Raw genomic sequence first — 25,259 nt, 5'->3', positions numbered from 1 at the left:
GTGGAATGTCTTGAATAAGGTGCGCAATCTGAAATAACTCGTTCTGCCATTTTCGAGATGGCGCTTCGCGTTCAGTCAAAAAAAAGACGAGTCGTGTTTGTGTTGATAAAATAATTTAATATATATATTTAAAAAAACATTCACTGATGACCAAGGCTTTTAATCACAAAAAAAAAGACCAAAATAAAAAAAAAAAGACAAAATTGCAAATGAGCCGTTTGGTGTCCAGCGTTTGTCACTTCCTGCGGCTTCGCTGAGATGTGGCTAAGGCCAAACACGTGGCAGTGTCTTTGTTTCTCAGAAGTTAACAAAATAAAAGTCTGCTTCCTTCCGCATAAAAGAAAAAAAAAAATGGCGAAAAACGTCTTTCGGGACCCCCCTCCCCCCCCAGGGAAAAGAGAGCAAGTGAGACAAAGCAAACGTCACTCAACAGACATACTTACGTACACCAGGAGGAGGCGCCGCTTTTTGCTCTCAACTTTCTGACTCAAAGTATCGCCGCCCTCACGCGTCAACCGACGTCCGCCAATCAGACGGCGTCCGTCTGAGCGGTGGCGACTGGCTCGACTAATGTCACGCCCGCTTCTTCGCTGCGGGACAGCATGCGGCATGCACGCTCCATGGCGCCTGCGCTGCCGACGCACGCCTCCCACTGCAGAAGCTGTGGGGAGCGGGAAGGAGGGGGACACAGAAGAGGGCAGGAAGGGGGAATGAGATGCAGGGGAGGCAGGGAATGGAAAGTTATTGAGTTGGCGAGGGAGGGGGGGGGGGGGTGGGGGTAGCAGGGAGTTGAGGGACGCGAGGGAGGAATTAGGAGACGCGCCGCAGAAGGAAGGCGCAGGAGTGCGGTTGGGTGCGAGCGGGTGGGGGAGGGGTTGACAGGTGAACCCGAGTCACCCGATATAACGGGAGCGGCTGCTTCCTGTTAGCCTAGCTTGTGTGTGATTTACATGTTTCCAGAGTTGGGCGCAGAGCGGAAGATTCTGGAGTGCTTGCTGGACCGTACGACGAGCCTGCGAAACACAAAAGCACACGCGAGGAAGACCACAAAGTGGAGATGAGGAAGGACAAAAGCGGGCAGAGTTCAGGGTGGCTCGCGCTCAGCCTGAAGCAAACCGCGCTCATCAACACAAAAAGCTTCACGCGATTACGGCGGGGACGCTCGGCTCTTTTCCATCGCCGCAGAGACAAATGTTACGGGATGGAGAGAGAGCGCGCCGCGGTGCCGTGAGCAGCGTTAGCGTCACCGACTCATTAGCGGCTCACCTCTGCCGGCTGCCTTAGCTCCGCCTCCGCTGCGATGGCTCTGGAAGGAAAACAAGACGACGTCAGTCGGACGGGTTGCGCGAGTGCATCTGTGGCGGGACGCGCATTCCAATCGATTTGCGTGGTCGCGTGCGCCGTCAAGATGTCCTCACACGTTCCATGCCGGCAAACATTTGGGGGCGCCGTTGGTCAGCATCTTGGCCTGGAAGCGGACGTGCTCCATGTTTCCCTCGGAACACTCGTGCTGCATCAACCTGGGCGCACACGTAGAGCCACACCGTGTGTGCGTGCGCGAGGAGGGACAAAGCTGCGGGCATACCTGAGCGAAAGGGCCAGGTTGGCGGGCATCATGTAATGCAGTCTTTCCAGGAGCGCCGCATGCTGCGATGCGTCGACGCAGCTGAGGTAGAGCGTCACCACCTGAGGACAAACGCCGACACGGGTCATCGACGGAGGCCGCGGGTCGCCTCAGAACCCGACCCGGGCGAGTCTTTCTCACCTTGTTGTGGAAACGATAAGATGTCCAGAAGTGGGTGGGGTCAAAGGGCACCTCCAGCCGGGCGGGCACGGTGCCCAGGCAGCGCAGGATCAAGTTGGGCAGACGCTGGGCCGCGTGCGCGCTGCAGAACCCAAGGTAGCTGTCGACACAAAAAGGGGGTTCGCGCTCATTGAGGCCAGCGGCAAATTCAGCTATTTCTGAACACCGACGACGGCTGGCGCGATCCACGTGGCGTTCCGTCGCTCAAGAAAAAAATGACTTTGACGGCACCGGTGGCACTCACTCAGTCCACAGGCGGTGAAGCTCGTCGCACGTAATGGCCGAGCCCAGCGCCCTCTCGAAGGCGTCCAGCGTGTCCCCCACCGATCCGCGCAACCAATGCCAGCGACTGCAAAGATACACACGTGTGTGAACTCCTCAAATCACTTCAACCAACCACACTCATCATCATCATCTTCCCCACAATCGGCAACATGACAGGATTTGTCCAAAATGACAGTCTGTCAAAATCCCGAGTGAATGACCATTTTGGGGAACGTTTTCACGTGGCGTCACCTTGAGCGGGGCTGCTTAAAATACAAAGAAAAAAAAAAAACCTTCAAATTCGAGTCAAACAGTAAAACTGTCAAAATAGACCAAGAGGAATACGACAATTCTTTCTCACCGATTTGTTATGGAAAACAGAACAAAAAGTCATTTAAAGTGCCCATTTTGGCATTATTTTGAGAAAATTGCGCAAAGATGGAGGCCACGATGCTATTTTCACTCCTCCGAAAGATGTTGTCATCCGACTCGGTCATCCTCTGATTGATTTCATCAAACACGCATGACAAACCTAAGACTCAGCTGCGTAAGAACGTACATAAACTTTTCAATCCATTTTCCAACCAGCATGCAAGCATCTGCACTTAAACGGAGGTCATGTGACTGGCGTGTGGGCGGTACCAGTGAAGCAGATGCAGGAAGGAGCGCTGCCGGAGCAGCCCGTCTCGCAGATCTTTCCTGACGACGGCCGACGCCCGCACCTCATCCGTGGGGAGGCCCAGGATACTCCTGGGGGGGCAAACGCTCGCCGTTAAGATCGATGAGCGAGTCGACGTATGGACCAACAAACGAGCGCGGCGCGGCGACGCACCGCAGGAGATCGTCGGGCGCCACGTGAGCGCTTGGCTCCTCGCACAGAGACGAGACGAATCCTTGGAAGAGCGGCGTGACGGCGCTCCGCTTGTCCTGTCAGACAACATGCCCTTCAAATTGACTAAGAAAAACAAAAATGACACTTCTCATTTTAATCCTTTTTTTTTTTCCCCTCTCTCTGGGGATTTGCTCGTTCTCCTGATACCCCCGGGGCTCCCTCTTGTGGTAGATCAAAGAATCACCGGCCATTTACATTTTGCGCATTTGAATTTCATCCTTACAAACGGTTTTCTGTATTTGGGGATTTTTTTTTAACTTTGATGAGCCACACAAATTAAAATGATTTATTATTTACATTTTTTTTTAATGCTTCTATACTGTATTTAAGTCTCGAACGGAATTCGGAGAGCCCAAATGTTTATGAGGATGGCAATTAAAAAAAAATAATAATAAAATTTAACAAAATAAAAAACTTGCGAACCCTTGAAATAAATCAACAAATCGTCTTGAGAAATAAACGCAAATGAATCCACAAAATGGCCGAATGGGCTGGCCCTACTTGCATTTCTTTGCCAACAGGAAGTTGGGCCCACCTGAGCCATGAGGAAGCGGCAGCAGTGGTAGAAAACCTCGGCGTCGCCGGGACACTCGGCCAGCGCGCGGAGCCACGAGCCGGCGGCGCCATCGCCGTTGCCGGAGCGCACGTGGAACTCGCACAGGACGTCGCGTAGGACGCACGACTCGGGACACGCCTCCAACAGCGCCTCGCACAACAGCACGCCCGCCTCGAACCTACGCGCAAGCACTCCGTGAGGTCGCGCGCGCCGACTTTGAACTCCTCCGAACGGCTCACCTGCCCGACAGCTTGTGCAGGAGCAGGAAGTTGGTATGCAGCGGCAGGCAGGCCAGCGTCCTCTCTCTTGGCGCCAGAGATTCGTCACAGCACTGACGGATGCCGTCTGGTGTACACGCACGCACGCAAATGCATGTACAAACAAACAGATATATTCGCAGGCTGCTCACGGCGAGCGCCGTGCGATTAGTGTGTGTGGGGTTTTTTTGTACCCGTAAAAAGGCAGATGAGCTGCTCCTCCGGCATATTAATGTCGGCGGCTGATCGCCACGGTAACGGGAAGCTTTCGGCGCTGACGAGCCTGGACGGGCCCGACTCGGTGGGGTCGTACAGAGCGGACGGGAGCCGGCCGAACTCCTTCAGGTGGATGTACGACAACCAGGCCAGCGCACGGTGGGCCACCTCCAGGTGCCCGGCCACGCTGGCATGCGGGTGATCGCGCGTCAAGGCGTCCTGAAAGGCCGGCGATGCGTCCCGTTACTTCCCTCGTCTCCGTATATGTCGCGAATATTTGGGTGTTTTGAAATATTCAATGTTGAATCCTCCTTGCTTTTCATGTCAATTTTTGCGCGGGAGTGACGAGCGGCTCGAAGCAAGCGGGCTTCATTTCTTATTTATAAGAATCTTTATAAGTCAAGATGGCGCCCGAGTAGGCAGCCGTCGGCAAGTGCTCTCATGAGCCTTGCTTTTTTTTGGTTATTTTTTGGTTTGTTTTGTCACTTCGTGTTTGTTGTTACTTCGTGTGGACCCGATGTGGACTTTTTTCAGCATTTTTTTGGCCACGACATTCATCAAGGAGGAAACTCTGTGCTTGGTGGTTGCGCCTTCTCGGCAGCATGGGTATACCAGCACTGTTTTTGCCTGGGAGGAATGTCGGCGCCATTTGACTGTCGTTGCTGGACGCTTGTGTCTTGCGCCTGTAATGGGCAGCATTTTTCACAGCCCCGCTTTGTTCAGCGGAGAGATCGGTGCTGTTGAACGGTCTGCGGCCGGATGGATGTAAGGCTTGAGGAGCCGACGATGAGAAGAAATGAGCGTTAGCGCGGAGCGCCGATGCGGATTTGGAACTGGGAGTCGCGGCTTGGAATTGAAGTGGATTTACATGGGACAGGAGATGTGAGCCAATCTCTTTTTTCGTCAATGGATGCTACAGCTTCGTGTTTGCTTTCAAAACTTAGCTTGTAGCCGACGTGTGCACATTTTCAGCATGACGTCTCTGATCCACTGGTGAAAGGACACTTTGATCCTCTCCTCTTTCATCTATCACTGCTTCAGACAACAAAGTGTATGCAGAAAAGTGGTGAAGATTGCACGACTGTCTGTGTCCTATGTGTTGTGTTGTGTTGTGTTATTTTGACTTCAAAATGGCGCCGCGTGAGTGGCTGCCTTTCCAGCAGCTCCTATATTTTGTTGTTCTACTTCTTCCTTTCATAACTTTGCTGCTGTGAATCGTGAATTTCTCCATTGCGAGACTATTAAAGGTTTTTCTTATTTGGATCATTTTGCCTCTTATTGAATCCGCAAAGTTCAAAAACTTCTCCGTGCAATCGTGAAGTGAGAAAAGGCTGAGGCGCACCTGGAAGATGGCCAGGCCGGCAGCCATGCGGCCGGTGAAAACGTTCAAGTGGACGCGGTAGAGCAGCGCCTCCAACAGCCGGAAGGAGCGCTCCTCGGACGCGCCCCCGCGCTCCTCGGACGGGCCCCCGCACTCCTCGCCCAGCAGGAAGCCGACGAGACGCTCGCACACAGAGTCCTTCGCCTCAAACGTGCTCGCCAAGCTCAGATACTGGACAGCGCACGGGACAGGGACAAAGTCTTCCACGCGTCCCGAGGACGCTGGTGCGTGCGCGGGGGCGTGCGTCGGAGGCTCACTCACGTTCCACCAGACGCGGTGGTGCGGCGCGTGCTCCACGGCCATCTGGCACATCTCCTCCACTTCGTCGCGGCGTCCGCGGCGGGAGAAGAGCGTCAGGAAGTGCGTCCACACTTCGGGGTCGTCGCAGTTACTCTCCAGCGCTCGAGACAGCGTGTTCAGGGCCGCCTCCAAGCACTCGGTCGGCGGCCTGCGAAAGGAGAAAAGACGCGGTCGGGACGGGCGGGCGCGGCCGGCGGGGCGAGCGTGACGGGCGGGCGGCGGCCGGCGTACGTGTCGCCTTGGTGGAGGTATCTGAAGGCCAGCTTGATCCACAGCTGCGTGTCGTCGGGGTTGTCCGACACGCTGCTCTCCAGCTTGCAGATGTCGTCCGTGTCGCTGACAAAGTAACGCTTGTCCTCAGACGTCACGCGCGCGTCCAACGAGCCAACGTCTGCCAACACACGACGGGCGAGGGGGGAGAGGAAAGGAGGGGGGGGGGGGGGCTTGTGAGTTTAAAGGGGTGCTTCATTTTTTCGTGATACCGATTAGAATCCGTCGAGGGGAAATTCGACTTTCATTCAGAAGGATACATTCGATACAGAACAGGCGTCAGTGCGAAAGGGGCCAAGCTGTGGGGGGGGGGGGTGCACACTTGTCGTCTAATTACTCATTATGTGTATAAATACAGCATAGCGACGGATGTTGGGGCAATGGGCTTCTCGCGCCATGTCATTTGTGTGCACGCGCGGGGACTGACCCGACGTGGCGCACGTCTGCTCCCCCGGGCTGGCGTTTTCCTCGCCGTCGCGGTCCTCGCGGCGCTCGCTTTGCGCCGACGGCCTCCAGTTCCTTTTGTCCTTCCAAGTGGTGAAGGGCGGCACTGCGCACAGAGCGAGCACCCGAGTCAGCGCGACGCTCCGCCTCCCGACAGGTCGACGCGCACGTCGCTCACCGTGACGACGGCTCTCGTTGACTTTGCTGACCAGAAAGACGGCCTTCTGGTCCACCGCCATGCCGTCTTTGTGCGGACCGAACAGCTTGCTCAGGTACTTTTCTACGACACGTCACAACACTCGCAACTCAACAAAACCGAATAGTCGATTTTCAGTCGGCTATCCGCCGAGCAAAATATGGGATGGCTGCGGTCCCTTCCCTGATGTAAACAACACGTACGCACGAAGGTCGCCCACCTGTGGCGGCGCCGACTTGGCTATCCGTGCTGCTGTCTGAGCAGCCGATCAGAGGCAAGTTGTAGGAGAGCACATCCTGGAAAAGCAGACTTCCTGTCAGCGTGCAGCTTCTCACATGCTGCCTGGAGGAGGACAGGAGGAAGCGATCATCGTCATCATCGTTATCGTCACCGTGGTGAAGACACTGCCCCCCCTCCCCGCCTGCCCCCCCCCCTCCCCTTACCACGAACAGTCGTCGTCGTTACACGTTCCCGTCAGGTCGAAGCGGCAGAAGCACCGTTTGGGCCGGATGGTGTTGCTGTAGGTAGCCGAGCTCAGGGACAACTTCTCCTTGGTTCTGTAGTACGGGCTGAACCTGACGCCGGGACAGCGCACGACACCAAGACGCGCGTGAGAATCGGCGCTGGCGACGCGCCACCGGAGCGATCTGATGACCCCCAACCACAACGTCGTTCGCCGCCGTTTGCTCGGCAGATATGCTTGATTGTGCGGGCATCGCTTTCCGCCCGTTATCTGCCTCGCGAGGCTTTAAATCAAACGTTTTGATTGGCCTCCTGAATTTACGCGTAGCTCGAGTGACCTGTTCATGTTATCTGTCGAGGCCTTGTGAGGGAGCGCAAAGCCATCAACAATGACACTCACTCAAAAAGTCACGCAAAAGGTTCGCTCGGCAGCGTCGTCGCCCGCACGTCGTCGCCCGCGCGTCGTCGCCCGCGCGTCGTCGCCCGCGCGTCGTCGCCCGCGCGTCCATTGAGGACTTGAAAGCTCACCTGTAAGACTTGAAGACCAACAGAGGACTGCGGTAAGGGCCAAAAGGAACTGGCCTGGCGGGCCACGCGACGCCTCTGCTCGTGTCCGTGACCGCGGCCAGCACCTGCGCACGTACGCGCAAATGACAGTGAACAAAAGGAAAGACCGCCAACGAGTCGGTGGTGGCGAGCAGACCTTGGCGGTTTGGTGCAGACGCGCGTCCCGGTCCTCCACGTGGTGCAGCTCACCGAGGCTGGCCAGTTCCTGCAGGAGCAGCTCTCCCAGCCCGAGCTGCTGCCGGTGGCGTCTCCTGAGCGCTTCCAAGTCCAGACCGGCGGCGCACGCGTCAGTGGCCGCATTCTTGGTGGCGGGGGCGGGGCCTTTGGCAGCAGGAGCGGAACTCGGCTGCTCCAGGTTGGGTTTGGTGGAGCTGGAGCGGCGGAAGGAGCGACGCCGAGGGGGAGCGGACCCCGCGGGAGGCGCGCAAGTCGTCTCCCGGTCGTCCCCCTTCGGCTCCCCCGCCTCGGGTTCGTCGGCCTCGGGCTCTGGGCCGTCGTCGCTGCCCAGGACCAGTATGTCCTGGGTGAGGTCGTGCAGGGAGGGCTGAGGTGGGCCGGGGGAGCCCGGGAGACAGACTTTGGGGTCGGGGAGCGCGGCGGCTTTGGGCCGCTGCTCGCTCGGCGCTTCAGACGGCGCCGCCCTGTTGCGCGAGACCTGGGCCTCCTTCAGTTTCTGGATCTTCAGGGCGTATTCGGACTCCAGTCGCTGCAGACGCTGCTTCTGAGCCATCAGCGCCGCAATGTGATTGGCGGCATCCGCCCGTTGAAGCTTCCTGGCCTGAGACAGCACAGCGCAAACACAAGTCACGCTCTTCAGAATCATTTCGTCTGTTCTCCGGTCACTACGGACGGATTTTTACACTGACCAAAATGTAAATGAGCGACGCGCGATAATTACTGGATCGATAATTATCAGCCCGATGTTGGGGAAAACGATTGTTACTTGTGTCGGTCCAATACCGCAAATGAGGCCGATATTTAGGCCGATCGTGAAAGCCGCATCAAATACACAAACGCACAATCGGCCGAAGTCTCCTCGACTCTAAAATCAAGACTTCTTATAATATTGAAACGTCACGTGCGCACTGTCCCATTCGCTCGAACGAGAGCCGAAGCTGAGGCTCCCTCGGCGGCTCCGTTTTAACTATGTTGCTAGAAATGTAGCTTACTTGCTGCCACGGAGGCGAGAATTAGTTACTTTGGAAGGAGGAAAATGTTTCGCCGCGCCAGCAGCTCGTTCCCAAAGACGCGCCTCTGTGATTTTGAGCTAAAACGAGAAATCACTCAACCCGACGATCAAACATCCAAAGTCAACACGTTGAAAAATTGCCTGCGCGAGGAAGAAAAGAAATGATCACGCGGCCCGGTGCTCACCGGCTTGTGGACGGCTCCGGCTTTGCGTTTGGGTTCTCTTCCGGCGGCCGTCTGAGTCCAAAGCAGGTCCTGCGCCAAGCGGGCAGCCAGTGCCTTCTTGATCGACACGCGGTGCTCTACGCGCCGCACCTGAGCGCACACGTCGAGGTGTTGAGAGGCGAAAGGGGCATGGCGGGCGGGTCGCAGCTCACCTGCTCTTGAATCTTCTTCAACAGTGTTTTGTTGGCGAGGACGATCTTCTCGGAGGCCTGCATCTGCTCCCGGAGCCTGGCCACCTTGGACTCGGCCGCCTTGAGGGACTCGGACTTTTTGAGCTGCTGCTGCAGGAGGCTCTTGAGCAGCGCCTCGTCTCGTGCCAGCAACTCTCTGAGGGAGGGAGGGGGGGGGGGGGGCAGTCGGCTTTCCGGATTACGCCGGCGCTTTTCCCGTGCCGCCGCGGCACGGCTCGTCGCGTTGAGGCTCACCTTTGCTTCAGCAGCTTCTGCTCCGCTTCGCTGAGCAGCGACGCGGCCGCGGCAGCGGCGGCAGTCGCCGAGTGAGCGTCATGAGCGGATGCCTTCTGCTTCTCCCTGCTGCAGCACAAACACCACACACGAAAAGCTGCGTGAAGCCAGTTGTTTACACAATACTTAGTCACCTCTGGGGTTTTTTCAGTCTTGCACTTGACAAACCAAAAAAAAATTAATCCCATAAAAAGTGAAATGAAGCATTTTTGAAAAAATATACCAAAAAACAAAAAACAAAACTCAAACACCCCCACGCCCCCCAAAAAACTAAACAAAATCTCATAACAAGTGAAATGAAGCATTTTTGAAAAAAATATATAACAACAACAAAAAAAAACGTACTCAAAGACGAATTAAAACTAAATGAAGAAAAGTCCAATTGAAATAAAAACTCATGAAAAATCCCAAACTATGAGAACCGCCGGTCTCGAGTAGGAGCTTTTGACAAGATACTCATTGAAAGTCTGAGAGTCTGGATACTTTGACTCCTTATTGCTGCTACAACAACCCCAAAATTACCTCCCTTGAAACTTTTGTTTGGAACAAAAAAAAAAAAAAAAAAAAAAAGAGAGACAAGTCCACCAAAACAAAAGCCACGCATACACGAATGGGCGGTGGTGTACCACGACGCGAGTGTGTGGGGCTCCACCGAAAGGTAAACGTTGGCATCTTTCCGTTGCTGCGCTCACAGCCGGCTCCTTAACGTCGGCAAAGCGCGGCTTTCGTACCTGGCGAGCTCCTCCCTGAGGCAGCGGTACTCTGCCTTCTTGGCCTCGGGCAAGGCTTCGGGCGTCCGCATCGGATCGTTCTCCTTCTCCGAGGTCTCCGCCGCGCCTTTGGACTTGTTGGCGTTGACCTCGGCCGTCCTTCGGGCTTCTTTGATCATGAACTCCAGGCCGCCGTACATGCCCTGGGCCGCCGCGTCCAAGTCCGAGTCGCTGTCATCCGACCCGTTCAGAGACACCACCACAGACTTGTGGCGTGGCAGCTGCGCGACACAAAAGACCACCGTCGACATCAACGCTCGGCGTTGGGAAGAATCAAAGTACACTGGATGTAAATTGTTCCCCCGCAAGTGTCAGTACTTTGAGTTGATATTATTTTTCTGGCAACTTTTGACATTGAAGACTACATTTTAAAACGGGAATCTCTACTTTCTACCCGACTACCCTTCATTCAAAACAATTACTTTTGCCCCCAAATTTCTATAGATGACAGTCAAAAAGATTTTATTTTTGTACTTTTAGATTGCATTTTACGGTCTTACACTACTACTCAAGTACAGGAGTTAAATCAGTAGAACATTTTCTTTTTTTTTTCAACTATACATATCAGTACTTCTACTTAAGCCCAATGTGAGTACTTTTGCCAACTCTGTCATTTTCATCATCATCTTACCACCAGCGGTGCTCTCGAAGCTCCTCCTCTGGCAAACTTGTGTCCGTGCGGCGCCGTCATGGTGTTGAGGCTGACGGCGCTCAGGTTTCCTCTGCCGGGCTGCTCGGTGGCCGCCAGGGGCGCGGCGCTCGGGGAGCGGGGGCCGCTCCAGGACGGCTCCTGCTGCACACGGCACCGCGGCGTGAACTCCCCCCGTCCGTCATTCCGTTTGACAAGCGGGTGATTTCAATGAAACAAAACGCCGCCGCGTGAGCAATTTCTTCACCGACGGATGCAGGAAGCGCCCGCTGTCGTTTATTAGCGATGTCCCGAAACTTTGAAGTGTTCTTAACCACTTTTTTGGCACGCGCACAAACACACCGAGGGACAATTTGGATTGCGCAATCAACCTGCCATGCGTGTTTTTGGAATGTGGGAGGAAACCGCAGTGCCCGGAGAACGAGCAAACCCCACACAGGGAGGCTGGAGCCGTGAATCCAACCCCGCACCTCTGCACTGTGAGGTCAACGCACGCGACCGCCTTTCTAATGATCATTATTATTATCAATGATTGTTATCATATAAACAGTTATGTTGAAGTCAGCCGAGGAGCTTCACGTCATAACCTAAAGCTTCAGGTTCGATGGGAAAACGCTGAAAAGTTTGTTCTCTTTCTACAATGGGGGGCGGGGGAGGGAGGGGGGCATTTTGGAAGGATCTTAACAGTGACATTGTTAATTGTTTGCAACTGTGTGTGAATTAATGCAGGGAATTGTGGAAAGTAAAAAGGGCACAAAAGCCCACCACCCCCGTGCCCCCGTGGCCGTTGTGCAACCAGGAATGTGTTATTTGGTGGAAATGCAAAGAAAGAGAGCAAAGTCACCTCTTCGGTCGCCACCCGCTTGTTGGCCATGGACATGAGGCAGGTCTCCCTGAGCAGCATCTCTTCCTCCTCTTCCTCATCGGCAAACGGAGGCTTTGGAGGAGGCGCGCGCTCGTTGGCCGCAGGAGGCAGAGGCGGCGGCGAGGGAGGGGGGCAGGCGGCGAAAGGCTGCAAAGAAAAGTTACATTTGGGTCTCCGGACATCCGAGGCAAGCCCACGGCCGCCGACCGAGAGGAGAAAGGTGTACGAACCGTCGCGTAATGCGGCGTCGCGGGGAAAGACGGGCAGCCTTCAGCGGGGAAAGAGGCACGTGCTGAAAAACAAACACGGGGACGGAAAATCAATATGAGAGCTGCGGCCGAGTGTCATTTTCATTCATCGGGGTAAACGGCGGGGCCGGCCGGTACGGCGTTGTGTCTGCCCGCCGCGTGCCGTGCGCGCGCCGGCTGATTGATCAACAAACGGGAGAAAATGAACACGCACGTCTTGGGCAGAACGCACATGTTAAAAATGAACGGAGCCCCGCCCCAAAACTGATGTACTTCTTTCGGAATATGATGATGACATTTTGGACAACAATGCAAAACCTTGAATCGATGCGGCTGGCTAAGCTAGCAGGAAATTCATTTCATTTCCGTTCATTTCATTTGATTTTGGTGCATTGATGTTTACGCCGGGCGATTCGCCACATTTCTGCCCCTTGCCCCGAGCGTTTGGCGCTTGAGCCGCTCAAATCGTTCGACTAACGACACAGCAACACGCAACCGGTTCACGCCGACTCGAAAGGCGCAGCGGAGGCGACGCGGGTGTCGCCCGAGTGGTCGGACGCACCTGGAGAACCGGGCTCGCTGTCCGTGTCCATGGCGACCTCATCGTAATTATCGTACTGGTAGAGGTTGCCCGTGGCGTCCGTGCCCGTCCTACCGGCGGACTTCCTGCCCTCGCCGTCCCTGGCCTGAATGACGGAGACGCCGTTGAAGGAGGGCGAAGCGCGGCGCTTTCGGCCGAGGGCGGGCGTACCTTGGCGCCGCCGTGCGTCTTGCCCCCCACCAGCTTCATGAAGCGCTTGTACTGCTCGTCCTGGTTGGACAGGTCCCGGATCTTGCGGATTTCATCCTCTCGTTTGTGTCGTTCGTCTTCATCCCGCTGCCGCTGGAGTTTCCTCAACGCCTGTTTCGTGGCCGATGCTGCGGAGGACAAGCGAGTACGCGCCGGAGCGTCGCCGGAACACATTCGGGCGCCGTCGCTCGCCGCGGCTTCTCACCTGAGCCGCTGCTCTTCTTGGGCCGGCTTCTGTCCGGAGGAGTTCTGGCGGCGGGCTTCGGGGAGGCTTTGGGACGCTCTCTGCTCCCGGGCCTGGCCTTGTCTCGCTCCCGGTCCTGAGGCCTGGACCTGGTCCTGGTCCTTTCGTCGGCCCTCGGCCTGCCGGCCATGGGTTCTCTGCTCCTCTTCATCACCTGCCGCTCCTTCTGCTGCCACTTCCTGCTGGCCGACTGCAGGGCGAGCAAACGCAGCTGCAACTCCGACAGGTCCTCCTCCTCCAGCTGACCGCCCAGCTGCATCGCCGCAGACAGGAAAAACAGCGACTCACTTGACTTAACGTTGCGGATGATCGCTTGTTTGAGGAAGCTCTTCTCCGATTGACTCCGAATTTCTCCTTCAAAATATCCAAAAAGCTCAAAAGTGACACGAACGTCCCCATTTTGTCATCCTCCAGATGTTTGCGTTCATGAGGTGTTCCGCGTTTTGTCCTCTCAGATGGCGGCCACTTGGCATGTGGCGAGTCCATATTTGATTTTCATTTCATGACTGGATTTGCATCAGTACTTGTAATTCTAACAATCTTTTCTTTTTTTCTTCAACTCGAGTGCGGAAACGTATGCCACCTAAATTCCCATTTAAGGCTGAAGAACTACAAAGACGCCCGCGTACCTCATCGATGCAGATGAAGACGTCCTCGCTGGAGGCCGACGACTCCCTGCCGGGAGTTTTCTCCCCATCCTTGGCTTCTTCGTCGCAACACACGCGCGGCTTCACGACCTCCACTTCCATCTGTGCCACCTTGGCCTCTGCGTCCGCCGGCGCGTGCGCTTCGCCAAGAAGGGAAGTCAAACAACGCTTCAAGTTGGGCTCTTGGAACCGCTTTCAACTCACTCACCGGCTTTCTCCTCCCGATGCTGCTCCTGCTGCTGCTTCTCCTCCTCCTCCGTGCTCGTGTCCAGACTGGCGGGTGTAAAAAGTTTCACGCGCAGAGGTTTGATGTTGAACGCCTGGAAACTTTTCTTGGCGTCTGCCGCCACCTGCGCGGAAGCCCGGGGAAGCGCGACGCCTTCTGCGGGACACTCCTCCGCTCCCTGAACCTTGGCCGCTGCCTCCTGACCTTTGGGCTCCGGCCCCTGGACCTTGGCCTCCAGCGCCATGCTCTCCTCTTTGCGGATGCATTCCAGCTCCATCTGGATCTGCTTATACTTGGAAAGCAGGTCCTCAAAGGACTCGGCACCCTCGCACTTGGCCATACTCGGTGGTGGTCTTCTTGCCGGGATCCTTCCGAGTGGCTTCTCTGTGGTCGCGTGTCAAGGAGAGGCGCCGATCTTCAAGTCCACTATTTGGTTTGAAATAAGCTCACGTGCGTCCTGACAACCGGCGATAAGCCATGAAAACAAATCCGCAAATGCCGAGAACATTTTCCCTCGCTCAAACGATAGAGGCTAACTATTAATTAAATCGGCAGGTTGGTCTCATTCGGAGAGGTCGATAAATGGCCCATGTTGACTAGATGTGATGAGCATTGTTGGAATTTTCATCGGGTCACTCGAACGTAAGGCCAATTAGCAATTCACAAAAACGACACCATATTCAACGCGCGTTCCTTTATCCCATATGATTAAAACTCACACCCAGTCGATTTGATTTTCTCGTCTGTTTATCTGGGCTGCTATTTCATCTTCGCGACACTCAGACAAAGTCAAGAAAAGGTGCGGTCTGAAATGCAACCCTCACATTTATGTTATCTAACAAGGAGTCCAAAACATGGTGTAAAATCAGCAGGTCTTAATCTAAAAATGTGTCCATGTGCATGCACTTTAACCCGATTCATGTCTGTGTATACAATTTTAAGCAGGTCAATGTTCGCGTATGAAACTTTTCCCATGCGCTTAGATTTTAGTATCTAATATGTGTATGTCACACTATATTCTTGCTGGTGTGAAACAGTCAACCGATTCCATGTGATGACCACAAATGTGCTAGAAGTATTGCCTAATTCATATATGACCTGCATAGCGACCAATATGAAACCACAATCATTAATGTGTATCGCCAGTGTCACTTACCATCTGGTTAACATATTGGCTAATATAATACAGTATAGAGTTAGCAATTCCCAGCCTGACTGATATGGGATGGATCCTTCACCATAAACAATTACTGTCGGATTTATATACGACATGAACATTGACTAATATAGAACCATAATCACCAATGTGGAATGCAATTGTCACTTGATAACGATTTGGTCGACATATTGGCGAATATAAAGCCACCCATAACGAGTTCGTATTACGACCCTGTCTCTTATGTGGAATAGACGGAATTTGATAAGGTGATGCAAAACGTACAAGGTATGTGTGTTTATCGACGACGCGTATAGCATATAGGCATGCGTTAAAAATTGCAGAGCTGGTTTCTCCTCGGTCTGTTTTCTGGTGTCAGTGAAGACGTCGAGAGTGAAAAGCTTGTCATGAAGGATACGTTTCCTGCCAGGGGGCTCCCTGTTGCTGTTCTCTGCTGGCCCGTAACGAGCCATCGGGGGTCTGTGGCCGGTCCAGCCTCCTCGGTTCCAGGCCCCTCGTCCGCCGTTGGAGACGCTTCGGTGCCTGAACCTCCCCAGGGCGCCGTGGCTCCGCTCCCAGAAGCTGGGCCGCGGACCGGGCCCGCCACACAGAGGAGCGAGCCCCGGCCCCGGCCCAGGCCCAGGCCCAGGTGGTAGCGGCAGCGGGAGGGGGCCAGGAGCGCGAGGTCGGTCGGGCCCGCTCGGCCCGCACTGTTGCCGGTGGTTCGACGGTCCGTGGACGTCATAGGGCATCATGCGGTGAAAGCCTGGCGGCGAGGGGCCCATGTAGGGCGGCCTTGGACCCCGCGGAGGTACCGCGGCGCCGGCAGGCCTGCTGCCGTTCCCCTCCCCCAGCCGGGCGGCGGAGCTCTCCTCACCGTCGTCGTCGCAGATTTCCCCGTCTTCCAGCTCAACGTCGATCGTCGGAAGCTGACCCGCCGATTCCAAATTCATGTCGACAGCCGTGGTAATTTTGCAATCGTTGGCTTTATCTCGACGGGGCCATCGTGCCACTTCTATTGGCTCGTCCTTCTACCAGACGAGTTCCGTTGGCTTGAGTTTCGTTTGCCTAAGTTTCATCGAGTCTCGCGACTCCCGAGAGCGACTCTTTTTCTTTTTTAATTTCCTGGCTGACGACATCTCTTTTGCTGCATACTGCCACCTATTGTACAGGAACTGCAATTTGCCTAAGTTTCATCGAGTCTCGCGACTCCCGAGAGCGACTCTTTTTCTTTTTTAATTTCCTGGCTGACGACATCTCTTTTGCTGCATACTGCCACCTATTGTACAGGAACTGCAATTTGCTAACACGGAGAGGGACAAGGAAGGAGGAAGCCGCACCACCCCGCCTTATCTCAAGAATATTTTTGTACTTTAGTGGCGGATGCTGGTCTGTCAAGGAGGGGACGCTCAATTTCGGCCTACATCAAAGATGTTTCCGTTTATTTATACGTGAATTCTACTCTGCGTTCCTTTTCAAGAAAAGTATCTGTGATCCTGTCATGCCAATAAGGCGTATTTTCCAGGGACTTAACTAGTGTCCCGCTGCTCGGTATAAGTCAGTCTGTGAACACAACTACAACTACAACTACAATAAACCCACCAGAAATAAAAGATTAATTTGTCGCTAGTCAACAAAGAGAGTGTCGCTAAGATGATTAGAAGAGGTCTAACAGTGAGATAAAGAAGTAGCAGCACGTTCACATGCAGGATGAAGAGTTGCTGAAGTGTTACTTTTGACTCGACAAGACAAATTGACGCTTGAGTTGCGGTTAACTTGTAAATGGGCACGAAGTAGGCGACTACAAATAAATAAATAAATACATCAATTAAAAACAGCACCATATCTATTTATCTGAAGAAAAGCTGTTGTGATTGCAAATGGTTTTGATGCACGCAAACAGCTGACGAGGATGAAGGCTTGCCAAGCCAACTTCGACATCCTGCACATCAACATTTGACATGTTTATGCGTGAATGTGCCGCCCGCGTGCGTGACGAGCGTCAGGCTGCAAAAGCAAGCACACCGGAAGCCGACGTCAGCGTTGTTGTGGCCGACGGTAGACACGTGACGCATCGGCGACATGGCGGCCGAATCTTCTGTCAAGGTAAAAACAAGGCGTGTCTCTCCGAGACGGTTTGACGAGGCAGCGCTGCTCTGACGACGTTTGTCGACGGGAAGTGAGCGGAGGTGTCTTTTGTCGTCTTTTAGCGCTCATCTTCCCGCCACTGCTCGGGATTGTGCCGCCGTTAGCAACAACAACAGCAGCAGCTAGCTAGCGAGGTAGATATCTAGCTCGCTCGCTAGCTAGCTGCTCGTTAATCCGCCGCGTTGAGGCTCTTGAAACCTCCTAACACGGAACACGTCGTCAACTAGAGCAGCGACCTGTTCAACTTTGTCTCCGCCGCAACTGAGAAGACGGCTCGTACACGCTAAACGTGTTTGTTTGTGGCCTGAACGTTGAGCTGGACCGCTCACAGTTACTTGACTGCTGTCGGGTCAGCTACGTGCGCGCCAAGGGTCGAAATGAGCCGAAGCAGGCGATTTGTTTGTTTTCTTGTGTTAAAAACGAGTAAGCACGACTAGTAAAAAAAGACAAACATTTATAATAAATAGAAACATTATTTAATTCATAAACTCTAGATCTTGTCACTATGTCCACCGACAAAAATAAACAATTTACGACCAAAATAACACAATTAAGCGGCTGATAGTGTAGCGGCACACTCCCTTGATTTGTGTGCGGGGAGCGTGCACTCGGTGCCATATCACCTTTATCAGGAAGCCGATATGTATCAGTTCATCAAATTAACTAGAAAGTACAAACAATATTTAATTGCATATTTGATTCACCGATGTACTCTTTTTAGCCTGAGGCCAAAGCAATAAATTGATTACTTTGCAACCATCTTGTGGAGTCTTGGTGCTACAGTACTACTGTGTGTCTGGCTGTATTGCTAACATGATAACAGAGAACACTGCAGGTTATTTCAAGTTGCACAGATTTGTGCAATTCCAATGCAATGACGATCTCAGACGGCACAGTTTTGAGATCTTGAATAGGTTAAAGAAAAAAAAACGCGTTACTTTTCACGCCAACATTTGTTTGCAGGCTGTCCATATGCTATTTGTCCGCATGAGCTCTTGTGTGTCATGTTCAGGTTGTATTTGAGCTCGAAGGCGTTTTTGTGCATCCAAGCGGAGATGAAGAAGACACGGAAGAGGATTTTCTTGTTTGTGGTTCTCTTCGAATCGTTGAGAAGGTGAACATTTTTACGATCTAACAAGTCTTAGTTTTAAAATTAATGCCCAAATATTTGGGCGGATAATGATAAATTGAACGAATTTCTGAATTTTTTTTTTCTTCATGTCCCCCTTGTCAGGATGCTGACGTCATGATGGAATTCACGCCCCTTGAGGATTCTGTGGACCCTTCACACATCTTATGTGCTGCCAAGGTGTGTGTTTGTAAGCGTCAAAATGTTATGTGTTTATGCGTGCGTATGTGCACGCGCTGCCTCGCTGAACCTGTGGTAGCCAGCCTCACGCCGAGCTCAGACGACACCTTTGTTGTTGTTATTAATGACTCCAAAATGGGCCACGACAGTCAAGGTTTGTCTGCGCAGTTTTTGTCACCTCACAATCGGGCAGCGTTGGCGTGGTCTGAGCTCAGTCTAGAGACTCGGTGCACATCCTGTTGAGCGTCCCCGTTCGCCATCCTGGAGCATGTCGTGTGCCAGCAGGACTCCAGCTCCGTCATGGAGTGGGTCCAATGTGGCAATCAGCGTCCGGGCGAGCGCGGCCATTGGCCCTTGGAGATCCAGCAGAGCTACGAGACCGAGTGGGACCTGATCAACGCCGCGTCTTTCAAGAAGAAGGCCTGCGTCGCCGGACAGGGTCAGCGGCTCAGTCGTGAGCGCTTTCATTTTTCATGGGCAGCTGGCTAAGTTGTTGCCGCTCCCTCTGTCAGGTTCTGTGACGGGTGGCCACGAGCAGAGCGGACGTTTCTTCTCGGTCAGTGTCAGTCAGCTCGCCGCCGTCACGCTCCGGGACGGCTGCTGCCGCCATCGCAAGACGCCCGCGCTGGTTTTCGTGCTCAAGGGATCTTCATCGTTGCCTTCCCTGCACTTCCACCAGGGCGGCAGCAAAGAGCTCCTGGACAGCTTGATGGGAGTGGCCACGCTCAGCAAGTGAGTTCAGTAATCGCTTGTGGGGGGGGGGGGGGGGGGGGTTATGTTCCAAAAAGAACCCGTGATAAGTGAAATCCATAAAGTAGTCATCTTTTTTTTTTTTTTTTTACAATTATTACGTATACAATACAATACTGTACTGTATTGAATGAAAATAAAGATTAAACCTTTTTTTTTTTTTCAGGCCCAAGCATTTAAAAAAAGAACAAAAATATGAACGTTTTCTTAAAAACAACCGACAGTTTTTAGGAATAATGCATGGAACGTTTTGTCGACACGGAGGGTTTTGTCATGGAGAAAATTGGGCAAGCAGTGGCACGATGAGACGCGGAGATTCTTGACATCACCCGACAGTCCCTTAGCCAATCAGAATGCAGAACACAATCCACTGTTAAAAAAAACAACCCCAAAACCCCATGAAAAAAATCAGTGAAAGAGCAAAGCTGCAAAAGATGAACTGTTTTATCGCCAGCGTTTATTGTACTGCACTCGTGCTACCACGGGTTTCGTGACCATTTCGTGGCCACTGCGGAAAGGCCCTGCCGCCTCAAATCTTGGCAAGTGGCACTGAAGCGCATCGTTTATATGCTAATTGTCTTCCTTTGAGGAAAATATCATCTTATGAAACCTCTTATCTGACACACACACACACACACAGGAAATTGTCTGTGCTGCGGCACATGCGAAATCCCTTAACCCTGCTTTATGCCACCATCTCACAATACACACACCCTCTGCGATACAGAGACACCATATAAACAACTTTTATAATATGATTTTTTTTCCATCCTAAACTTAAAAGACATGAAAAGATGCTTAAATATTTTTTTAGGTTATTATTCTCATTGTTATTGGTTATTACTCCAGCTCACACAGTTGTCCAAATAAGAACAAAAGCGTGCTTGCCTCAAGCAAATAATTTGTCACTCCCGGTTGAAGTTTTAGAGGGGTGGGCGATGTACAGTATCTATCGTCCGCGATATCGCGAATGTTGCTTTCGCGGAGTGCAATTGACATTTGTGAGTATTAAGACTGCCTCAAAAAGAAAAAAAAAAGGAACGGGGCGTTTGATTGGCTGCAAAGTCGGAGGAAGTGATGAAAGTCTTCATTCTGCAAATCAGCAGGCAGTGACTCGGTGGTACCGGCTGAGCGGAACACATCATTGTTTCAAAATATGCAGGAGTGCCCCATCTCGGCGCGTAGTTTAATCTCAAGAAGTCCACGTCCCTCGCCCGGAAATGATTCGGGCGGGGTTGAAAAGACTGACGCTGGTCAAAATAACATAAGATGTGCTGTAATGACGATGACGTCGGCGGAATGCATTCGCTCAGGTGCGCAGAGGACGAGTCTCGTCTGCTGATCAGCTCTCCCAACAAGGTTCTGAGTCAGTCCTTTGAGAATCTGGCGGATGACAACAACTTTGGGCTGGTCCACGTAAGTCTTGAAGCGCTCGGCACCATTCGGACTCGCGCACACACCGACGCCGCCGCCGCTTCTTTCAGCAGAAGTTCCGCAAGGATCCGTACGTGGCTACGCTGGGCCGCTTCTCCAAAGTCACCAACTACATTTTCGACGCCTTCAAGGGCACGGAGGAGCAGCACCAGCGCCCCCCGGAGGAAGTCGCCAACATACTGGGGGAAATCATCCCGGGCCTGGAGATCAACCAGCAGGAGGAGCCCGGCTTTGAGGTGGTCACCAGGGTGAGACGCCAGTTCCTCGCTCCTCGTACGCAAGAGAGCGCGAGCGCCTCTGATCAAGCGCACGCCTCTGTGTGCGGTTGCGTGTTTGCGTGTCCACCAGGTGGACTTGGGGACACGACCGCAGGTGTCACGGAGCGTCCCCGTGTCCGCCGACACGTGGAACGGACATCAAGACCAGGACGGCCGCTTGATGCACATCGCTCGGCTCCGGGAGTCCATCTTCAGGGGGGCAAGTTGCACTCTCGGCTGCCGGTTCTGGCTTTGGTTTTGCTTTGATTGCGGTTGTCATGTGCGTTGGCCCCCCCCGCAGGGTCTGTGCCATGCGGTAAGGAAAGAAGCCTGGAAGTTTCTTTTGGGGTACTTTCCGTGGAACAGCACACTGGACGAGAGGAAAAGTCTGCGGAGAAGCAAAACGTACGAGTCCTCGTCATCGGTGGCCGCGCGTCCCTTTTTGACGTAAAGCGCTTATGCTCATTTGCGTTGCGGGTGCGCCGGAGTCCATCTCGGCCGATGTCGTGCGAGAGGCGCGTCGACCCCGGACTGGGCGCCAGGCGATCGCAGGGTACGCACGTGCAGACAAACAAGCAGTTACACCTAAAGACGATTTCAGAGTCTTCAACGAACCGAAAGCCCTCCGCAGGCCGCCGGCCGTCGCGCATGACGACCAGTTGCCGAGTTCAGTCGGTTTCAGGCGCATTGGAAGGCCAGCCCGCTTTCGGTTCATCAAAGAGTCTAAATTGTCCTCGGCTGCGATTGTGACATATGTGCCCTCGGATTGGTCGGCCACCAGACCGGGGTTTGCCCGTAAGTCTGCCGGAACGGACTCGGGTGGGGCGGCGCCGTCCGAAATGGGGCGGCTGCTTTGCAAGCGAGTGCGATTGACGTGAAAGCGCGCGCCGCTCGCTGCCGCAGGGACGAATATTTCCGCATGAAGCTGCAGTGGAAGTCGGTCAGCGAGGAGCAGGAGAGAAGGAATTCCCGACTTCGAGACTACAAAAGTCTAATCGGTGAGGATCGCGTCAAACCTCCGGACTCCGGCGCTCTCGTGAGCTCGCCTCACGCCGCCGCTTCCCTTTGCAGAGAAAGATGTCAACCGGACAGACAGAAGCAATCGATTCTACGAGGGGCTAGATAACCCGGGTCTGGTCCTCCTGCACGACATCCTCATGACGTACTGCATGTACGACTTTGACCTGGGTGAGAGCGAGTGTCCTTTCCGCTCGGCCGTCGACCCGCCCGCTCACCTTGCGTGCGCGTGTAGGTTACGTGCAGGGCATGAGCGACCTCCTGTCGCCCATCGTCTTCGTCATGGAGAACGAGGTGGACGCTTTCTGGTGTTTCGTCTGCTTCATGGAGCACATGGTGAGTTGTCGTCTCGAGCGCAAGCGGACCTCCAACCGGGTTCTGACCGGGGGGGGTTTTCGTCATCCTTCGTAGCACCAGAACTTTGAGGAGCAGATGCAGGGGATGAAGACTCAGCTGATCCAGCTCAGCACGCTGCTCAGGTTGCTGGATCCGTCCTTCTGCGGCTATCTCGGTACGCGCGAGTTTCTATGCCGTGGACCTGCGTTGTGGCGCCGTGAAAAATGCCTTCGAGGGTAGCGAATGGCCAACGGTTCTGATCAGAGTGACGGCGTTCCTCGCGCGAAGAGGACGCTGGCTGTTTCACGAAGAGATTTTGACATGCATTTGCGTGGGGCTCAAAATCAGAGCAGACCCAAGAAAGTGAATGGCTGTCATTTCTCACGGGGTGAATTGGCTTTTTTTAGTGGCTGTGGATTGTCAAGGGGAACCTGTGGGATTGAATGAGAGCCCCGCATCTGCTCACGAGTCACAACACGGTCAACGAGTCAACGGCACTACAAAATAGCCAACTCGCTCGGCATCCCGCTCCTATTTTTGTGGGCCGCAACAGCCGATAGCGTGTCTAATTCCTGGTTCTGGTTACGTTGATTGGTTGTTGAAAATCCGTCCCAAAATTCCATGCAACTTTTGTACACATTCGAAGCCCAAATCCTTTACTCGGTTGCAGGAAGTGAAACAATAGCATCGATTTCCTTGTGACCATTTTCCATGACTCCTGAATTCAAATTCACTTTGCGGTTACTTGGAGCAAATAATCACCAACTACAATTTTATGGCCGCAACGCGTTCCAAAAAAGCTGGGACGGGGTCGTTTCTTTCAACGTTTGGGGACCGAGGACACGGTATCGGTGGGATTCTTCCCTATTCTCGCTTGATGCAGAGCTTCCACCGGTCAACTGTTTCCCCCCCCCCACTTCATCTTCTGCCACACATTTTCACCGGGTCCGGACCGCAGGCAGGCCATACTCGTAGCCAGCCGCACTCTTTCACGACGAATCCATGCTGCCGCAACATGTGCAGGGATGTGACTTGGCATGGACTTGTTGAATGAAATAAGCGGGGGCATCCGTGAAAAAGACGTTGCCTGGGTGGCAGCATGCGCGTTTCTCCAAGACCGGCGTTTTACCTTTCGGCATGAATGGCCCCTTCACAGATTCAAGGAAGCTCTTTTTCGACCCAACCGCGGCACCCATCCGTTCCCAGTTAGCCCCTTCAACTGTGGGCTGTTCCAAACTGGTGCTTGATGAGCCTTCCCCAACTTTCTCACACTTTTTTCGCCACCCGCTCGATCATTTTCGGAACGTGTTGCAGCCATAAAGACAAAATGGCGGCGAGGGAGCAATTCCTCTCAGAGCGTCTGTCGCGCGCCGCTCCCGACCTTTCGACTGTCTCCGATGCGCCCGCAGAATCTCAGGATTCCGGTTATCTTTATTTCTGCTTCCGCTGGCTGCTCATCCGCTTCAAGAGGGAGTTCTCCTTCCACAACATCCTCAGGCTGTGGGAGGTCAGTACGCCACTCTGTCCCCGACCGCGTGTCGGCACCGGGCGCCACCCGGCTGACCTGAGTGCGTTTCAGGTGATGTGGACGGGGCTGCCCTGTCAGAACTTCCATCTCTTGCTCTGCTGTGCCATCCTGGACTCGGAGAAGAGCAAAATTATGGATGAGAAGTTTGGCTTCAACGAGATCCTCAAAGTAAACTCGCTCTTTCGTTGTATTCTCGCGCTTGTGGCGACATGCGTTCATGAGCAAGTTTGTGTGTTTGTTGCTGTTTTGGGCAGCATGTGAACGAGCTCTCCATGAAGCTGGACGTGGAAGAAATCCTTCAGAAGGGAGAAAGCATCTGGCTGCAGATCAACAAGTGTCAGGTAGTGACGTCACAATCAGCGCTTCTGGATAGTTCAATGTTTTTTTTTTTGTTTCGATGAAACAAAGACTGGATGGGAAAAAAATGCACTTGTGAAATTTTCGAACACGTCAAACTTAAACATCCAGAATTTTTGTGTGGAGTGTTGCATGCCCCCCCCCCCCCCCCCCCGGTGCCTGCGTGGGTTTTCTCCGGGTACTCCGGTTTTCTCCCACATTCCAAAAACATGCATGGCGGGTTAATGGAACACTTGAAGTTGTCCTTCGGTGTGATTGTGCGCGCGAAATTGTTGTTTGGCTAGCAACCGGTTCAGGGCGTACCCCGCCGGCTGCCTCAAGACAGCCGGGATAGGCTCCAGCACGCCCGCGACCCCCTTTGAGCATTTTCGCCACAGTATGTCAGCATCATGTTGGATGATATTGTCGTCTCTCGGGTACGTAACGTGGCGGCCTCTGTGTCCTCAGGGCCTGCCTCAGTCCGTGATCAACATCCTGGCGTTGGAATCTAAAGCCCCCGATCGCTGCGACTCCAGCACGGAGTCGTCGGCGGCTCCGCCCGTGGCAGGGGCGTTGCATCGAGGCGACCGCGCCTGCGCCAACTCCAACGGACACTTGCGAGCCATGGACTCTCAGCATCTCAGCAAAGTTGCCTTCATGTCGTAACCAAGATTCTTATTTTTCTACCACGTGCACTTTTGTCCTCTGTGACACCGGACAGGAAGTTTCTCCTGGACACGTTTTGCGAAGGAAAAGACTTTATTTTATTTTATTTTTTTTAGCACGCTGGTCGTCGTCGTCGTCGTCGTATTCACAGCAGATGGAAACATCCGTTGTATCCTCAGCGACAGCTTTGACGCATTAAAAACTTTCTCTTGTACTTCTTGTGGTCAGGTTTCATTTTTACGGCCGTACCTTCCATGATTAAATGACACATTTATGCTTCAATGACTGTCACGGTCTGTCTGGAGCCACGAGACTGAAGTCCTTCGCTAAATTCCCTCGGCTTGAAGCGTCAGCGGCCGACCTGCGGGATTTGAATATCGAGCGTCATTTTTATCGG

At 53.5% G+C, this 25,259-nt stretch overlaps 2 protein-coding genes across 10 annotated transcripts; one reads left to right on the top strand and one right to left on the bottom strand.

Annotated features, from left to right (window-relative positions):
* Nucleotides 1-96: 96 nt before the first annotated feature.
* Nucleotides 97-16,219, bottom strand: zfc3h1 (zinc finger C3H1-type containing). 4 transcript variants are annotated; one of them, XM_086108996.1, is made up of 34 exons: nucleotides 15,500-16,219; nucleotides 13,908-14,309; nucleotides 13,682-13,839; nucleotides 13,014-13,305; nucleotides 12,770-12,936; nucleotides 12,581-12,704; nucleotides 12,001-12,062; nucleotides 11,750-11,917; nucleotides 10,888-11,046; nucleotides 10,218-10,477; nucleotides 9,448-9,555; nucleotides 9,175-9,349; nucleotides 8,984-9,112; nucleotides 7,746-8,387; nucleotides 7,571-7,674; nucleotides 7,024-7,155; nucleotides 6,801-6,922; nucleotides 6,563-6,664; nucleotides 6,368-6,490; nucleotides 5,902-6,061; nucleotides 5,632-5,818; nucleotides 5,332-5,541; nucleotides 3,968-4,208; nucleotides 3,756-3,861; nucleotides 3,466-3,694; nucleotides 2,901-2,995; nucleotides 2,711-2,818; nucleotides 2,049-2,153; nucleotides 1,766-1,904; nucleotides 1,586-1,686; nucleotides 1,419-1,520; nucleotides 1,267-1,306; nucleotides 951-1,013; nucleotides 97-661 (listed from the first exon to the last, which is right to left on the bottom strand). In XM_086108996.1, exons 1-34 carry the CDS (start codon nucleotides 16,032-16,034, stop codon nucleotides 530-532), a joined length of 5,982 nt encoding a protein of 1,993 aa, XP_085965122.1. In that variant the 5' UTR covers nucleotides 16,035-16,219; the 3' UTR covers nucleotides 97-529. The 4 variants fall into 4 exon arrangements, with proteins under 4 accessions (XP_085965122.1, XP_085965121.1, XP_085965124.1 ...); XM_086108995.1 differs by having other exon boundaries at nucleotides 10,888-11,049; nucleotides 15,500-16,218; XM_086108998.1 differs by having other exon boundaries at nucleotides 3,496-3,694; nucleotides 15,500-16,218.
* Nucleotides 16,220-17,099: 880 nt separating this feature from the next.
* tbc1d15 (TBC1 domain family, member 15) lies at nucleotides 17,100-25,076 on the top strand. 6 transcript variants are annotated; one of them, XM_086109462.1, is made up of 18 exons: nucleotides 17,100-17,187; nucleotides 18,242-18,343; nucleotides 18,464-18,538; nucleotides 18,824-18,977; nucleotides 19,051-19,094; nucleotides 19,218-19,270; nucleotides 20,602-20,704; nucleotides 20,773-20,970; nucleotides 21,071-21,199; nucleotides 21,281-21,384; nucleotides 21,883-21,977; nucleotides 22,051-22,167; nucleotides 22,232-22,332; nucleotides 22,408-22,507; nucleotides 23,742-23,839; nucleotides 23,912-24,028; nucleotides 24,115-24,201; nucleotides 24,665-25,076. In XM_086109462.1, the coding sequence occupies exons 1-18, from the start codon at nucleotides 17,164-17,166 to the stop codon at nucleotides 24,860-24,862; spliced, it is 1,899 nt and encodes a 632-aa protein (XP_085965588.1). In that variant the 5' UTR covers nucleotides 17,100-17,163; the 3' UTR covers nucleotides 24,863-25,076. The 6 variants fall into 6 exon arrangements, 5 of the variants coding, with proteins under 5 accessions (XP_085965588.1, XP_085965587.1, XP_085965586.1 ...); XR_015100734.1 differs by having other exon boundaries at nucleotides 19,051-19,270; nucleotides 22,408-22,475; nucleotides 24,665-24,726; XM_086109461.1 differs by having other exon boundaries at nucleotides 19,051-19,270; nucleotides 20,854-20,970.
* The last annotated feature ends 183 nt before the right edge of the window (nucleotides 25,077-25,259 follow it).

Source organism: Hippocampus guttulatus, chromosome 4, assembly GCF_054856545.1.
Source record: "Hippocampus guttulatus isolate MCC_2025c chromosome 4, RoL_Hgut_1.0, whole genome shotgun sequence".
In the NCBI taxonomy this organism is placed as follows: Eukaryota; Metazoa; Chordata; class Actinopteri; order Syngnathiformes; family Syngnathidae; genus Hippocampus; species Hippocampus guttulatus.
The sequence above is the reverse complement of the archived record's forward strand: the minus strand, read 5'-3'. Positions and strand labels throughout refer to the sequence as shown.